This window comes from Cottoperca gobio, chromosome 14 (genome assembly GCF_900634415.1).
Source record: "Cottoperca gobio chromosome 14, fCotGob3.1, whole genome shotgun sequence".
In the NCBI taxonomy this organism is placed as follows: Eukaryota; Metazoa; Chordata; class Actinopteri; order Perciformes; family Bovichtidae; genus Cottoperca; species Cottoperca gobio.
In genome coordinates, this window is record NC_041368.1 from 13,502,588 (window position 1) to 13,520,238 (window position 17,651).

A 17,651-nucleotide genomic window follows, 5' to 3' on the forward strand; every position below is an offset into this window, starting at 1 on the left:
TCATAACGTAAAATACGTCGTGTTCAAGTTATAGGGTGATACTGATGTAGTAGTACACTTGTTTAAGTGAAACGACTCGTATTTGCTGTTGGTATTGGTATAGTCGGAAACGGAAGTAGAAAGAGGGAAGCCTCTTGCATCTCTGAGCCACTTCTGCCTCCTCTCTGGTGATTGGTCAGATGATTTGTCGTCACGTTGATGACGTTTAAACACTTCCTGGTTGACACAACCCATGTGTGGTGTCTGCGCTTTTATTATTTAGTTTTCTTTGCAGCTACACGTCATCATACGACATTAGCAAGATGTTTAGTTAATAATCATCCTTATGCATCTACAGCAGACCTTTATTCGGATACAACTAACACATTTAGAGCATATTTTCGTTCAAGCATCAAGCGGATATAATTTATTTAATTATTTATTGCCAATGAAGACCTCCAATACTTTGATTGCTCTCTTTAACTAAACTACACAATGACTGGAGTGCATAATTCTCTAACTTGGACTCGATCTGATGACATTGCTGAAGTTTTATCAGCGGAGTCATGCCACATTGTCCTGGAAACATCTCATCCAGACAATGTGGAGAAAATATCCCAGTATATTGAGTCCTCTGTTGATGATAACGTATGTGATGAAACTGCTGAAGCGGAAAGGTAAGAGTGTACCTCGCCTGTCATAATCAGCGTTGGGGAGTAGTGAACTTTATGTAATTAAACTAGCAGTTTAACTACATCTGCTGTAGCTTTCTGGTAGTTCAACTACATTTATATTTGCATTGTTTTTATTTTTATTTTACCATTGCTTCTCTGCTGTAATTGACCAGCCCTGCCCTCTTCCTCAGACAATCACCACCAAACACTTGAAAAGAAAACCAAAGTTCACATTCCTTAAACTTACCCTTGATTAATGAGGTCTTTAATGAAGTGGGCACTTCTTGATATGAACTTTGGCATCATTTGCTGGCGTATGACCTTTTTGTTATAATTTCATATCACATGTACATTGTCAATTAGATTTTTTTCAATGAAGTAGTTTGAACTAAGTACCTTTTAGTTAACTCCACTAATTGTCCAATTGTCTCATAATCCAATTGTCTCATAATCCGCCCATGATAATTGTGTCTCTGCAGTGACTCAGAAGATAGCCTGTTCCTAACTCAGAAGTCAGTACCTGAGGCTGTGAGGCCAGCAAGACAACTTTACTATAGCTTGAGGTCAAAACCAATATCTCCCAGAGATCTAGAAGAAAGCGCAGAAGACAATTCATCGTCCGCTTCCTACGATGAAGAATCCAAATCTGACAACAAGAGGAGAAGAAAGAAATACACGCTGCCAAAATTCAGTTTCCCTTTCCTTACAGAGCAGAAGTGTAAGCTGTTACCTTCCCAGAACAAATGCCTTCATGTAAGGATAACCAATACTTAAATACACATTTGTTTGCTGGCTGTTGTTGTATATGTTTAGCAAATACTTTGCAAATGTTATTTAGTGCTAAATATTTTCCTTTTTACAGACTTATCTGATCGGAGGCTTCTTTGAAAGTGTCAGAGTCGGGGGGCCGAGGCAGGGAGAGGATCCGGAGTCATCGTTACCAACAGTTGACTTGGATGGGGAGTCCATATCTCCGTTGTCCGAGTAAGTTTATTTCAAGGAATAATCATGCTTATTTAAAGTTACACGAATTGGAAAATCTTTATTGGGAATAACCCCCTTGATGTACCTTCCCATTTTCAAGAGAATCCAAAACAACAATAACACAATTTAAGCACCTATCAAAAAAACTAAAATAACAAAACGATAATTTGACTTTACCAAATGTAACAAACAAAAATCTAAAAATAAGACTTTATTATCCGAAAAGATGATGGAATAGATAATTACTTCATAGATTATATACACGTATTAAAAAAAAAAGTAGAAAGATGATATGGTTCAGGTAGATTATTCCAATCAGAGGCAGCTTTAAACAAAAAAACAGGTATGATTATTTTAAAAGGTAAAAGACTTCTCTCTAATCTTCCATTTTTCAGTACAATTTTAGAGAAACTGCTCTACATAAAGTTCATACAATCATTTAGAAATGGATCTGGTTTTCTGGTTTAACATAATAAAGAGACAGCCTTCGCAAAAGTATTTGATGACATTTTGCCATTAAGCTGTTGGGTTTCTGCTATTTGATCTAATAATAATAATAATAATAATAATAATAATACATTAGATTTGTATATTTGTAAACTCAAAGACGCTTGACAGAGTGAGCGATACAAAAGTAAATATATAAACGAAAAAGAAAAAAAAAGGGGGCAGAAGAGACGGTCAGTGTTTGAAGGCCGTGTTGAACAGGTGAGTCTTAAGTGATGATTTGAATGTGGTGAGTGAGGAGGAGTCTCTGATGGTTGGAGGCAGAGAGTTCCAGAGGGTGGGAGCAGCGATGGAGAAGGCCCTGTCTCCCCAGGATCTGAGCTTGGTCCAGATGGGGGGGGGGGGGGGACAGGAGGTTAGCAGCAGCAGATCGGAGGCTGCGGGTTAGGGTGTGTCTGTGGAGGAGGTCAGTCAGGTAGGATAGGGCCAGGTTATGGAGGGCTTTGTAAGTCATGAGGATGGTTCTTGTACTGGATTCTCTGGGGGATGGAGAGCCAGTGGAGCTTATAGAGGACGTGGTAGAGGTGATGTGGTCACGGGTCTGGTAGTGGGTGAGAAGACGGGCAGCGGAGTTCTGGATGTGTTGGAGTTTATTGATGATTTCTGCGGGTGAACCATAGAAGAGGCTGTTACAGTGGTCTAGACGGGAGGTGATGAAGGCGCAGATGAGGGTTTCTGCAGCTGTGGAGGAGAGGGATGGACGGAGACGGGCGATGTTTTTAAGATGAAAGAACGCCGTCTTGGTGAGCTGTTTAGTGTATTTGTCAAATGAGAGGGTTTGGTCAAAGATGATACCAAGATTCCGGATGTGAGGGGAGGTGGAAACTGAGGAACCGTCGATGTTGAGGGTGAGGTTGTGGGTGGATTTGGTGAGTGTTTTTGGCCCAATGATGATGATTTCGGATTATTCACTGTTTAGTTTTAGGAAATTGATTTGTAGCCAGGATTTTATTTCCGTGATGCAGTTTGTTAGGATACAGTGGGTAGCAGTGGAGATGAGGAGCTGGATATCATCGGCAAAGCAGTGGAATTTGAGACCATGACTGCGGATTATGTGACCAAAAATATTTTAAATATACTGAGGGAACACATCTGCCGGGCTGTGGCAGTAGTATAAAGTACCTTGTGGAATGCCCCTAGGATCAATTTCAGGGCCACTACTTTTTATTTACTTATTTTTGATTCTCTTTAAATTGAGATAAGAAAAAATCGACCAAATATTTTATCATTTCTTTTTTTTTTTATGTTAAAACATGAAAGATAACATGAAAATGAATAATGAAAAAATAAATGAAAGAATAAATAAACCTACAACCCACCTCTAAAACCTCTTTTCATTAGAACGCTTTTCGTTATTTATTTAATTTAATAATTGAGTTTATTGTATTCATGTTTGAAGACGTTATACTCCCTGTTACCTATTCTATTTATTTTTGTCACATTTTTACTTTTCACATTTGCACTGTTATTATCATCTTGTCAGCCCCTGTAAAGCACTTTGAAACAAACTAACCTCTAACTAACCTAAATAGAGAAGACGAAGAAAGGGCAGAAGAGGAAGACATCAAAGTGGTGGTAAGCAGGCTGTTAAAATCTCGTAGCACTTTTTGCTTGTGAACTTGGCTTTAATCTATGTGTCTTCTTACAGGAGAGGAAACGTTTTGTGGTTTCATCAAAAGCAAAGAGCCAACAAACCTGGTGCAACCCGTTAAAACAACAAAGAACGGGGAAAGCTAGTATGCCAAACAAGACGCATCACAAGGAAGACAAGCAAATATGTTGCATAAAATAGCAGTCAAGGCATCCACATTGGAGATCACAACAATGTCTTCAGATACAGAGATCTCTGTCAATGGAGAGTCTTCTTGTCGAGTTCTGGAGAGGAATGATGAACAAGCAACAAGTGACGGAAACTTTCTGGCCCAAACTGAAACACCAAAGACAAAGAGACGCTCCTCTCGAGGAGACAAGAAAGTTATTTTTCTGCAAAAAGCAAGCAAGGACGAGCTGCGTAACGACAATGATGCTACAGTTGGTGAGCCACGTAGGCTACAAGGATCCACTCCAAACAACAGAGAAGCATCCACAACTGTAACAGAGCCTCAAACTGATATTTCACACTCAGACGATCCGGTCCAGACAAACCAGGCAGGGGACGAACTGCAGAAGAGGACGAAGAGGAAAAGGAAAAAGAAGAAAAAAGGAGAAGAGGTAGTCGAGACTCCCAGCCCAAGTGGTGAGCTGGAATTTAATGAAGAAAATAGGATGGAGATCTTATCACGTGATGAGAACGTACTGAGTCGGGAGAAGAGAGACATTCCCGATTCAAGGAAAAAGAATAAATCCGAGGCTTTTGTTGCGCAGGAAATGGATGGAAGCTTAGAAGCTGATTTGAGGGTGGGGGACTCTTTGATGTCGGTGAGCTGTAACGTGGAGAAAAAGAAAAAAAGTGGTGAGGATGTTGAGCAGTTACAGTTTGGCGCAGTTGACAAACTTCCAAATAACGATGCTGAGATACAGAAGAAGAAGAAGAAGAAGAAGAAGAAGAAAAAGAAAAAACAAGAGGGGATTGTAATTACAGAGGAGTGTGAAAAAGAGAAGGCATCAAATTGGGCTTTAGATTTGCCGCCAATGCTGACAGAGCAGTTAGAGGAGTCGGGAAATTGTTTAGAAAATACTGCAGCGTCTCAGGAAACATTAGAATCCAGTTACGTCAAAAGGAAAAAGCACAAAAAGCGGCAAAAGTTATCTTCTCAAGATGGAGAAGAGTGTGTAGATGTGAACTTTTGTATTGATGATACTGTAACCACGGCTAAAGGTTCAGGGATGTCACTGAAAAAGAAGAAGAAAACTATATTTGAGGAGGAAAATATCTCTTGCACTCATGAAGGAAATGAAAAGGTTGGTAATACCCAGAAAACCAAAGAGGGTGTTGAAGACCAAATTGCTGAAGTAACTAAGACAAAGAAGAAAAAAAAAAAAATGAGTGAAATAATTAGCAGGAATGTGTCCGAAGACAAAGTGGCCCGAAGCGATGATTCAGTGTCTGTACGGGAAAAAGAAAAGAAGAGGACCTCTTCCTTCCTCGATGCTGATGCAGAGGAAAATGATGCTCAGGCACTGAGGGAGATTTGTGTTTCCCCTGAGTCTCATGTCTGGTGGGCAGAAAAACCTTCCGTCAGCGCTGGTGATTTAGTGGAACTTAATGAGAACAGGGTCACGAAAAAGAGAAAAAAGAGAAAGATGTCAGTAGTGCAAGACAGTGTAGAAAAAGACGGCAAGCAGGATTTTGAGGAACCAAACGCAAGGGTGAAAAGAAAAAAGAAACGGAAGGGAAATGAAAGTGAGTCGGTGACCCCCACAGAAACATTGGAAAGGGCAGCTGACGTGGAACTTTCTCCAACTGTTGAGGCTGTGGTGTTAAAAAAGAAAAAGAAGAAGAAAAAGTGTAAAGATGAGCCATCCCATGTGATGCAAGAGGATCCACCGTCTGCCACTAAAGATAAAGTAAACACTGAATAACTGTAGCTCAGTTTTACACAATAAAAAAGGCAAATATGGACACGGCGCTGACACTTCTCTTTCAGAATTAGGAGTTTCGGCTTCAGACAGTATTGTGACAAACAAGCACAGAAAGGTCAAGCGGAGACTTCATAACCCAAGTGAGAACTTCCTTTCAGATTTATAGAATGAACTTGAGCTGATTTGATTTAATTGTAGATTGGCAGACAGTGACAGATTTTGATCGGTAAAGGAATTCTGAAATAACAAAATAATTGTAGCTGCAACTAGCACAACTGCCTTTATCTTTTTACATGGACAATGTTAAATGAAGTGATTTTATTTTTTGTATGTATTTATTTTTTGTATCAAAGCATTTTGCTCGCACACTTCTTAACCTTTTTGATGTTGAGATGAACTGGAAAAATATCAACACACAAGAACATCTTTCAAAATTAAAGGTCCTGCATATGAACATTACAATAATTGGACAGAGAAAAAATCTCAAGTTTGTAAATTAAAACCACATGAAGTTATTGTAATCAATCTGTTTGTGGTCACTCTTGAACGTGAAACAACCCAAACAAACCCTTACTTGAATCAGCTTTTTATGCTTTTAATTAAACCTACCCATCTGAACACCGAGCCTGCCACCTAATGGGCATTTGGCAGTAGGGATAGGGTGTATCTTTCATTATCCTTACCCTGTTTTGAGTATTTTTCCCTGCCACTGTATCTTTAGTAGAAATTATTATTATTAAAAAAAGTATTTTGATGTTTTGAAATAATTCATGGTTAATAAGTAAAATGCTCACTTATTATTTTATGAGCACTGTTGTACAAACAAAGGAGAATCCCTAAACTTTTGAATTGCCTAGTAAGTTTGAACATACTTATGCAATGTCTTGGTTATTTAGTGCATAACAATAAAAACATTGCAAATTCAAAAGACATTAAAAAAAATAAAGATTTACTATAGATGATTATTTTTTTAATGTAATAATATGTAAAATGATCAATTGTTTTTTTTGCATGCTTTCTACTGTTCAAGCGACGTCTCCACTACTGCAGATGTGTGTATTTTGGGCAGAATAACATGATAAATACTTTCTAAAAAGTTCAGATATGTCCAAGTTTAATGACATTCAGTAACTCCTAGGAACCGTAACAGTTGTAATTTATACTTTGTATATACAAGATATGTAATTGTATTTTAAGTCCTCGTTTTCCTGTTATGTAAACAATGTTTCCATTGGTATTTTGTATTTCTTAAACATGTCAAAAAGTTTTCATTTGAAGGATTTCATCGGAAGTAATTTATACCGACAAGTCCAACCTGTTAATGCTAACATTTGGAAACGTTTCGATTACATTTTACTTTGGAAGTACGTCACCGGAAACGAATAGGTAACCGCTCCCATGAGTTTGGCAGTATTAAGGTAAACAAAGGGAGGAACTTTGTTAACTGGAGTTTCGCCTACAACTCCAGATGTCGTGCACCACTCAGCGCATTTTACCTACGGTGACTGGTCACAACAGGCCAGCGGGCACGTTACGTAAGCGCGTAGCCACAGCAGGCATTTAAACAGTGAGGCTGCGAAGCTCCAGCTGGAAACTTTTCCTCTGCTGCTACAGCCCGTGAGACCTTCGTGTCTTCACCATCCAGACTGCACACACTCTACCATCCAGACATGTCTTACAACAACAGCGCGTGTTTTAACGAGGCCCGGAGAGTGGCTATTTTCGGAGGAACGCACGGGAACGAGATGTCAGGCGTGACGCTCGTGAACCTGTGGGTGAAGAATAGCGCCGAGATCCAGAGAAAAGGGGTCGAGACCAAACCTTTTATCACCAACCCGAAGGCTGTGGAGAAGTGCACCAGATATGTAGACACGGATCTAAACCGAGCCTTCACCTCAGAAAACCTCAGGTAAACACGGCAGCCCACCTCAGAGCTGTCAGGGTCGCTGCTGCTGCATCTGGATGTTGTTGTTGTTCCTGTCTGCTGTCAAACATGTTGAATGGAAACATTTTCATGGCACGAATCCACAAAACATTCACATTTAACAACAGACCCCTGTGTGATTTTAACGATTAGGTGTTCTGATTTTAAACCGCGCATACCTTTACTGTACATTGTCTGTATGGTCTTGTCTACATTTTCTAGTTGGGCTGTTTTTTGCGGATGAAATGACTAAAAATCAAAGATCTAGATTATTGGAGATCTTTACATTTATGTGTTGGGAAATGTAATGACAGCGCTACTATGTCATATTGACATGACTGACTATATATGTGTGCTCTGCCAGACAATTGAGGGAAATATTAAGATCTCTAGCTTAGAGAATGTGTAGTTAGACACAATATAATGAAAGACAAAGGACGGATTAACATGGAAGAAATTGGGTTACACTAAATGATGGGATGGCTTGTAAAATAGGATTAACTCTGAAACAGTCACGTGGACATTCCCATCAAACTGTTATTATCTCAGGTAGTGTGTTTACTATTGCCCCCCCCCCCCCCCCCCACATATACACACAAACACACTGCCAATAACAGCAGAGCAGCATGTCCCCTCCTCGCAGACTTGAGCTGACTTTTATATTTATTTTTCATTCGTCCCGGTTCGTGTGCATTATAGCGGAAGATGAAGTCTTACGCAAACGTTGGCTCATATAGTCAGCGTGCATGAACGCACACAGCCTAATGTTTTTATATATCACCATAGGAATCCTATAATAACATTCCCATGGTCATTGTAGTGTGTCCTATTGGGGGAAGTTGTTATGTAGTCTTGTCACCATAATGTTTCTATATAGGCTCAATTTTGACGTTTTATTCTGATTTCCCTGTTATGGGAATATTGTCATCTCTGCTTTTGCGTTTAAATAATGTTTTAAAAGTATTATTTCAGCATTTTTTTAACCTAATAGTTTCTTTGTAATATTTAGTAGTTCTGTTGTCGTGTTCCCTTACATGATCTTTAAAGGTCTTCTCAACGCTTACCATTTGGCCTCTCTGAAGGCAACATATAAGAAGATTAACTACTCGGACACTCTTTTCTAAAAAAAGCTCATGGTGTCCTTTTCATCAACTTAAATAGACTGACAACTCTGCCTTTTCCTCATACAGTATTTACTGCCCTTGTGTCCTCTTAGTTGCCGTCTGTGTGTTGGAGATCACTTTCATGAGCTGTGGTTCACACTGTGCTTGTGTACTAATGTCCTGGCAGTCCAGACAATACCGGATATTTGCTGAAAATGGGGCCTAAAGAGCAGATGTGAGGGAGGCGAGACAATATGCACAGCAGAGGTGCTATTCTACGGTAGTTTGGAGAATGACCTAGACCAGTGGTTATTCTGAAATGCTTTAAAAGAGCTAAGAGAAAAAAAGGGAAGCTCTCATTCTCTGCTCAGAGCGTGTAGAAGGTCTGTCTGGGGAGGGGAAAGCAAGTTTAGACTTGGCACAAAAACAAACCTTAAGGAGTGGAGCTGACATGCAAGGCTTGGTGAAAGTGGCTTACATTTCTTCTTAACGCTCACAAAAGGGGCCACTGTCCTGCTGAATCAAGCTTTTCTATTCCAGTTTACTTATACTTAATGGCTGCCATGATTACAGATTAGGTGGAATCATGGTTTTTATCAAGACATAATTTGCAGCTATTAATGTTTTCCTGTTATCCACATGTTTAGAACTGTAGTAAATACAATCTGTTCAAAACTAAATGTTCTTGTTTTTAGCCTTTGCTCTCACAGTCACTGTGTTAACTTGTTAATCATAGAGAGTTTTCCACTTTGGCCAACAGTTAGGTGAAAGTGTGGCATGAAGATATCAATCATTAACATGCTTCATAGCTCATTGTTCCATCAGCAGAATCGTCTGATAAGCTGTGAATGTGTTGGTATCTTTCTCGTGTGTGTGTGTGTGTGTGTGTGTGTGTGTGTGTGTGTGTGTGTGTGTGTGTGTGTGTGTGTGTGTGTGTGTGTGTGCGTGTGCCCACCCTGCAGTGCCTCGGGAGGAGACGACCAGCCCTACGAGGTGCAACGAGCCCAGGAGATCAACGGGATTTTCGGACCCAAAGGCAGCCCAGAGGCCTACGATGTTATCTTTGACCTCCACAACACGACGTCCAACATGGGCTGCACTCTGATCCTGGAGAGCTCCAAAGATCACTTCAATCTGCAGATGATGAACTACATCAAGGTGACGGCCTTGGAGAGATCATTTTATATGTTTAAACTTTACAGCACAGACACACCTCTGTTAGTAGCATTCAATGTGTAACATTAGCTGCTCTACCTCTCCTCCATATGTGCAAAAATTCTCAAACTGTGGTAAAATGCAACTCTAGACTAGGCCTATTGTCCCAGAAATAATTGTAATAAATGATGCTTTTGCAATTTTAAGATAATTCTTTGCCACTGATATAATGATAATATAATAATAGTGCGAGTACACCCTTTAAAAGGGCAATGTACTTTTAACTCTTAAGTATATTCAGACATTGGAATTGGAATGGGAAAAAATATCCTAAATAAATAAAACGTAAATAAAATAAAACAACACAACCAAAACACGAAAATGTGCAAAGTCTGCGCAATGTCTAAGTCTTAATAATAATAATAACCCTGCAGTTTATTCTGGAATCATGTTGCTAAAATGTTGGTGATATATAAACAAACGCATTCAAACACACTGGACAATATCGAGGTCAGCAAAAATGAGGTCATATCCATATATCGTACGATCAGTCAATAACGTAATTATAGTAAAAGGCTTCACCAGAGCCCAGAGACTGTTTCCATAAATATGTTTTATGGCACATGCAGTACAATATGCAGAATGTAAAGAACATTTTAACTTCAGAATGGTGAAAAGAGGTGACTGGGCTCTCTGGTGTCAACTTACATGATCATTGTGTGCGCTTAAAAGTCAATGTGTGACTAAAAGGTCTCTCTGGAGGGGTTCAGTTAACCTTTGTAGATAATATAATCATCAGTCTGCCTTTGCGAGTTAAACAAACTCATTTAAAGGATCATCCATCCAAATACAACCTGTTTTCTTATCTGCCCTTATGAAAAGTCTTCCTTTGTTTCATATACAACCGTAAAAGACAATATACTGTAGTATTTCAACCACAACATAACATTTCTTTAAAGCGCATTTGAATAATTACTATAAAACTTTACTTTGCTGACATTTCATTAGCTTGGCAGTTTGGAATTTACTGAACAAGGTCTGATTTGGCTCTAGTTCCTCTTTTTGCTCCTCAACACAAAACGATGACATTGCAGAGCAGGCAGGGAAAGAGCAGCCAGAAGCCACATACTCTTTGTGACTGTAAGTTGTAACTCAGATCATAGTTGAACTTTTTTATACATCAGTCTAATGTTGAAGGCCCACAATGTTAATCAGAGACAAGAATCACAATGCTGTTTGTGCTGAAAGTGATTTTATGCCTTTACTTTACCAAGACCAAATTAAACTCGACTCATGCACATGGTCACTGTGTTTGTCTGTTGGTAATTTTACATGTCATATTTGCTCCCATGTGATTAGGTGCAGACTTAATTTTCCGTCCTGCCGGGCAGGGTCTTAAAGCTCAAAGTTAGGTCTGAGACACTACAGGTAAAAATATATTTTTATCATGCACTGGTCAATTTTAAAAGTTTGGGCTGTTTTGCATATGTCTTCTTTCAGACTAGTGGAAAGAAAACATCCAAAATACACATTTAGTTGTTTATTTTACTAACTTTTACGATTTGCGTCTGTAGATTTCTCCTAAATTCACCAAATGTTAGCATTAGATTATGCCTCACTTGCATATTTAAACATACAATTTCAGAAAACTTGTAGTACAAAAAAGTATTGTCTTTATGTACTATACAACTGGGGAAGTTTCATGGTGATATCTGGTAGTTAAAGACTTTGACCTTGTCTACCTGTAGTGTCTTGCAACATGTTTGTAGTTTTACAATACATATGTTGAAAGGCCGCTTTCTCAAAGTAGTTCTTCCAAACACCAAACTCTCCAGTTTCATTCATATGTATATTCTAAAGGTTTTTACAGAGGGGTTTGTACATATATCATTCAGAGCCTGATTTATAGAACGTTATATCCCTAAAAACTTGGCAAAAATTGATTTCAGTATTTCAAAATTCCCTCTGCAAAAACATTTGACTCTAATATTTTGAACCTGACTTTATCCCATGTTCAGATTTGTGTTCCAGATGCAAATGAGCACATACAAAATAAGATAATGCCACATTTGCATATTTAAACATTACATTTCAGAAAGATGTGATACACAAGATAATTATCTTAATGTAAGTAATCAACTGGAGATGGTTGACCTCTATTAGTTACAATGTTTCCCCTACTCGCCTGTAGTGTCTCTCCTTAAGACATTACATTACAGAGATACAGAGGGCTCGTGTGTTTTTAGCTGCAGCTGAGATCTTGTTTTTGTTGGCCTTGTGTTGCAGAAAGCCATCGCTCCCGGTAGTTGTCTTGTTCTGCTGAATGAACATCCTCTTTTGAAATATTCCACTTCACGCTCTGTTGCCAAGCACCCTGTTGGTGAGTCTCTCACAAGTCCGGCCAAATTGCTCTGGGAACAATGGACAATATTTACGATATTCCCATGATGGTTTAACATTTGCAAAATGTGTCTTCTGATTGTTTCTTTGCAGGTCTGGAAGTGGGTCCTCAGCCTCAAGGGGTTTTGAGGAGCAACATATTTGAAGCTATGAGGGTAATACTGAAACATGCCCTGGACTTCATTGAACTGTTTAATGAAGGTAAGGCAGGCATACCATAGCAGCTTACAATTTTAAACTATAGCACATCACATTTTCCAACAACAGGCCATGTAATAAGATTTTAAAGGATTATCGGTTGAGATCGAAGCAAACGTGATTTTTAAAGTTTGCAGTTTGAAAAGCGTCTCTCTAATATTCTGATTTAGGAGCGACTCCTTTTATGATTCATATGTTTTACGTAATAGAAAAACTAGTTGTTTTCAGTCAGCCTTTCTGTTTGTCAGCCTCATCTTGACAAGAAACATTTTGTGACAAAACGCCCATGGGTGCCAGTCTGATTCATCCAGATGTGCCCAGAGATCAACCAGATCTCTAAATTTATTTGCATCTGGCTCATCACGCCTCCGCTCTGCCCCTTCTCTTCCCTGAGGCACGGAACAGAGTTTTTAATGTTGAGGCACGAGGCAGCCTTTCCTTCCTCTTTTACGTAAACAGGTAGTCCGTGCCAAGTGTGAGTTGCAGTCTGTTGGTTTCCCCTGCCCGGCCTGCTGTTGAATGGCCTGTTTGTTGTTAGAGTCTGGCTGCCAATGGTGCGGTAATCTTCTGTCGTGGGGCCTGCACTGGTGCTGATGAATGCTCAGGCACGGTGATGAATCGCAGTTCCTGCACTTTGAAGCTGACCGGCACCAAGAAACAACTTGTTTGGAACATTTGTCCCTTTTGCTCTGCGCTGCTACTTGCATACCAATACAGCTTAGTGGTCTTAAACTTAGCTGTAAAGCATTTCATTTGAGCATTTACCTACAGAATGTCCAAGCTCTTCCAAAAACCACTGCACGTCCTGTTTAGTTCCAGAGATTGAACAAGGCCACTTCCAGCTTCTTGTTCAACAAACCAAAGTACTGTAATGTAACTCTGTATGAGATAAACTTTACAGACAATTTAAAGGTCCCATGTTGTAAAAAGTGAGATTTCCATGTTTGTTCTTTTTAAATTATAAAGCAGATCTAGGTGCCATATAAATACTGTGAAAGTATCAAATTGCTCAATCCACAGAGAAATGCACACAGCCCGTATTTAGAAACTGTTTCTTTAAAACGAGCCGTCAGGACTTCCATAAGGTTGTGACGTCACAAATATACTATGTCTAGGTAGAAAGTGCCATTAGTCATTCCCGGCTGCAAGGACTGAGCAGAGACGCCAAGAGCGCTGATGTGGGAGACCCAGAAATACTGACCAATCAGAGCAGACTGGGCCTTTCTTGATTTTCGTTTTTTTAAATATTTGACATTACATCCATATAAAACATCTGAATCGGTGTCTTTCAGTCTGTACACTTCATATAATTTGGTACAAATACTCATGGTGCCTAGATGATCATTCCCAATGATGATGATCTGCTGACTTTTCCGCTAGCGGCACCAACAGGTTTAAAATATCCTGTGAATTATCTCAACATCTAGTGGATGGATTAAGCTTACATTTCATACAGACATTCTTTGCTGATCCACTAACTTTCCCTCTATCACAATTTGAGTTTTCCTCAAATCAAATGTTTAATTTCTCAAACATTTTGGTTTATGATTATATACGTGATATACGTATGAAAAATACGTCCATTAGCTGTACTCTGTGTTTATTACTGGTGTTAGCATGCTAACATGCTAAACTAACATTGTGAACGTGGTAAACATTAGCTCTTAACTCCTTAAGGCCCTGTCACACATATCCGTATGACAGAAACGTATGCCGGCGTATACGGAAATTTGTCAGAGTCCAAATACGTCCAACTTTTCATCGGATCGGAAAAGTGAACATATACAGATACACAACCTATTGATAGAGTATCACTTACTTATACAAAATGTATCAGACGAATACCCAATGAATGCATAAGATATACAAAATATCGGCAACACGCTGGTGTACGTTGATATAAGGTAAGGTATAAGTAGTATTCGTTAAGAGCTCACTGTGTTACGCTGGGTTGCGTTGTTGAACACTGATGTTTTGAGCATGTTCAAAATTACCGGACATACCCGACGTGTGCGTCATAAGTTATGCAGACATTACGTTACGTTAGACATACGTGAATACGGAATACGTACGTGAATACTTACCTACATAAATACCTACGTGAATACCTAGGTGAATACGTTAGAGGTACGTTAGATATCGGCTACGTCGGCTGACGTTGAATCCTACAGCCAACTTATTGATAACGAGTGGATAACCTATTCCTACCCTTATGTTAAAATGATGCCTGACGACGGTGTAACTTATTAAACGTGTTTCTACAGTACAGCTAGCGTTCAGCATGTTAGCCGTTCTCCAGCATCAGCATGACGTGAGCCAGATGACACTTTTCCAGCTCCGTTGGCAAAACACTCTGATAAGTTTTAAATAAGTAAGTGATGCACTATCAATGTTTGACATGCGTATAATAATTTGTTATGTATTCGTTATGTATATGTCAGCTACAACACCGCTGTGGAAAAGTTGGACGTATTTGGACTCTGACACATTTTTAGCTTCTTTTCATATACGCCGGCATGTTTCTGCCATACAGAACTGTGTGACAGGGCCGTATGTCTGGCGTGTTCAGCGTATCGTCTGCGTCCTTCAAACGATCACAACTTACCCTTAATTTATATCAACCTATTGCCGATATTTCGTATGCGCCGGCATACGTTTCTGTCATACGGATATGTGTGACAGGGCCTTTAGCATCAGCATGTTAGCATTATCATTGAGAAACATGTTAACTTGCTGACGTTAGCATTTAGCAAGTACAGCCTCACTAGGTAACTGTTTACTCCTACGGTGCGTTCCAATACCCATAGGGCTACTCCCATGCTATTTAGCCAGAAAAATATTTTGTATGTCAAATTCAGTATGACATAAATACCAGGAATGTCCTACTGCAACCGGTCACATTTTGCAGTGTGCAAGTCAGCATGCTTTTCTGGCTATTCTGACCCACAATCCTTTGCACAGCAGATATATGAGGAAGAGGGTCAAAGTTCAAGGCTCAATGTTATGACTAAATGGTATGTCCCAATTGTATGCATACTACAAGTGTGTGATTTGCAATGCGGCCCTAGTATTGTTTTTATTGATTATAATATTTATTTCAAAAATAAATAAAAGTACTGAGAGTTTTTTTTCCAACAAGTGAACACCATGTATCTGAAGCTTAACTGACCTCTTCAACTTAGCTGCACATTCATAATGTGCTGATTAATACTCTGTATATTGATATTCAGTCATCTAACTTTATCCCAATCATTAATATACACCCCAAATTCATACATACAATGCATGTCTCTCCTTGTAGACTACATTCAATGAGGGTCAAATCATCACTAAATTGCAGTTTTTATTCCTTGGATAAAAATGGTACTTGTGTTCACATGAAGGGAAGTTTTTTATCCAGAATACTTGGATTCCTCTATAAATCAGTTGATCATTGAGAAAGGTGTGTTCTTAGCTTTGCATTGTTTTGTTTACTTTTTACCCCTTTCTCTTCATTTCTTACATTGTTTTTTTCTCTCTTACTCGGAGGCATTATCCTTGTTTTTATTTCATATTTCAGAACTTGTATTAGGATTACCCTGTTGTTGGAAAATAGATTTGCGTCTTTGTACATTGTAACATCAGTGTCCTCAATAGTTTTTGGAATACAGGATTTTTCAGGATGCGTACAATAACGGGGATGTTGTTTTCTGTTTGTTGTTCAGGCATGGAGTTCCCTCCCTGCACAGTAGAAGCTTTCCGAGTCTCGGAGAGGATTGACTACCCCAGAGATGCCAATGGAAACATCATTGCCATGGTGCACCCAAATCTGCAGGTAAAAATGAGAATAGTCTGAATTACAACTGCCTTCACTGCCCTATTGAACCTGCAAATATGAGTCATTATGAAAGAGGAAATGAGACATCTTTGCTCAATGTGAGACTATGTTATTTTAGTTTGAGCATCATACTCAAGTTGCTCTCCCCATGGTTATTGCTTGTTGTTTCAGGACTGTGACTGGGAACCACTGAACCCCGGTGACCCTATGTTCCAAACTTTTGACGGAAAGACCATCCGCTACCAAGGCTCGGGCACTGTCTACCCCACTTTTATTAACGAGGCAGCCTATTATGAAAAACAACAGGCATTTGTAACCACCAGGCGAGAAACCTTGGTAGCAAGTTCCATCAGAAAAGCATGAACACTGTTTTGTAAGGCTGCCATGAATATGTGTTAGCCACGGCCACAATCTGTGTATAGATTTCGCACTTTGTTCCGTTAGAAAATGACAAACTTTCCTCACATAATAATGACTAGATACCATCTTTTACACACTGATTTAGTTTTCTATGCATTTACTATCACACAATCTTTTAACTATGCAAAGACATTTTTTTGGAGGCTTTGCAAAGAGTCACTGTGAAAGTCTTTGATCTGAAGACTGGTATATTGCTGTGGTAAGTATTTAAGATACTGTTGTTTAAAAAAAATATTTACATTAAATCAACTAAGTTTTTATAATATTAAAGGCCAGGCCTAATTATTGATGGTTTATGAATCATTTCACAACACTCTTTAAGTTTCCTACTACTGCTCAGGACACCCATTTTGAATCATAGCCTACAACGTTTGACCCAAAACTGTAGTTGTTTGTCATATATATATATATATATATATATATATATATATATATATATATATATATATATTTTATATTTATATATATATATATATATATATATATATATATATATATATATATATATATATATATTTTTTTTTATATATATATTTATATATATTTTATATATATATATATATATATTTTTTTTTTTTTTTTTTTTTTTTATATATATATTTTATATATATATATTTTATATATATATATATTTTATATTTTATATATATATATATATATATATATTTTATATATAATATATCTTTTATATATATATAGTATATATATTTTATATATATATATATATATTTTTCTATTATCTATTATCTATATATATATTTTATATATATATATATATATATATGTTGTATGTGTGTTTGTGTGTATGTGTGTATGTGTGTATGTGTATGTGTAACTTCGGGTGTCTAACTTCGGGTGTCTGTGGCCTTTGACACTACCTACCTGTAACTCCAGTGGTTGCGTCTGTGGTGCTGTCCTATTGTTGCCTTAATAGAGATTTAAAAAAACTTGCACAACAAATTTGTAGA

General features: G+C 38.3%; 2 protein-coding genes across 2 annotated transcripts; both read left to right on the top strand.

Moving 5' to 3' along the window:
* Positions 1-214: 214 nt before the first annotated feature.
* On the top strand, positions 215-4,370 carry LOC115018768 (uncharacterized). Its single transcript, XM_029447976.1, has 5 exons — positions 215-656; positions 1,133-1,406; positions 1,516-1,637; positions 3,677-3,719; positions 3,793-4,370. Exons 1-5 carry the CDS (start codon positions 475-477, stop codon positions 3,934-3,936), a joined length of 765 nt encoding a protein of 254 aa, XP_029303836.1. The 5' UTR covers positions 215-474; the 3' UTR covers positions 3,937-4,370.
* Positions 4,371-7,042: 2,672 nt separating this feature from the next.
* Positions 7,043-17,074, top strand: aspa (aspartoacylase). Its single transcript, XM_029447975.1, has 6 exons — positions 7,043-7,575; positions 9,656-9,851; positions 12,135-12,228; positions 12,342-12,449; positions 16,151-16,260; positions 16,435-17,074. Exons 1-6 carry the CDS (start codon positions 7,337-7,339, stop codon positions 16,624-16,626), a joined length of 939 nt encoding a protein of 312 aa, XP_029303835.1. The 5' UTR covers positions 7,043-7,336; the 3' UTR covers positions 16,627-17,074.
* Positions 17,075-17,651: the final 577 nt, after the last annotated feature.

What these genes read in the sequence shown, in the direction of transcription:
- aspa (XM_029447975.1), top strand. Translation starts at nt 7,337, where the DNA reads ATGTCTTACAACAACAGCGCGTGTTTTAACGAGGCCCGGAGAGTGGCT. An exon ending in AGATGATGAACTACATCAAG is followed by an intron (nt 9,852 to 12,134) that starts GTGACGGCCTTG and finishes CTTGTGTTGCAG; the next exon opens with AAAGCCATCGCTCCCGGTAG. An exon ending in TGGTGCACCCAAATCTGCAG is followed by an intron (nt 16,261 to 16,434) that starts GTAAAAATGAGA and finishes TTGTTGTTTCAG; the next exon opens with GACTGTGACTGGGAACCACT.
- LOC115018768 (XM_029447976.1), top strand. Translation starts at nt 475, where the DNA reads ATGACTGGAGTGCATAATTCTCTAACTTGGACTCGATCTGATGACATT. An exon ending in CCCAGAACAAATGCCTTCAT is followed by an intron (nt 1,407 to 1,515) that starts GTAAGGATAACC and finishes TCCTTTTTACAG; the next exon opens with ACTTATCTGATCGGAGGCTT. An exon ending in AGGAAGACATCAAAGTGGTG is followed by an intron (nt 3,720 to 3,792) that starts GTAAGCAGGCTG and finishes GTCTTCTTACAG; the next exon opens with GAGAGGAAACGTTTTGTGGT.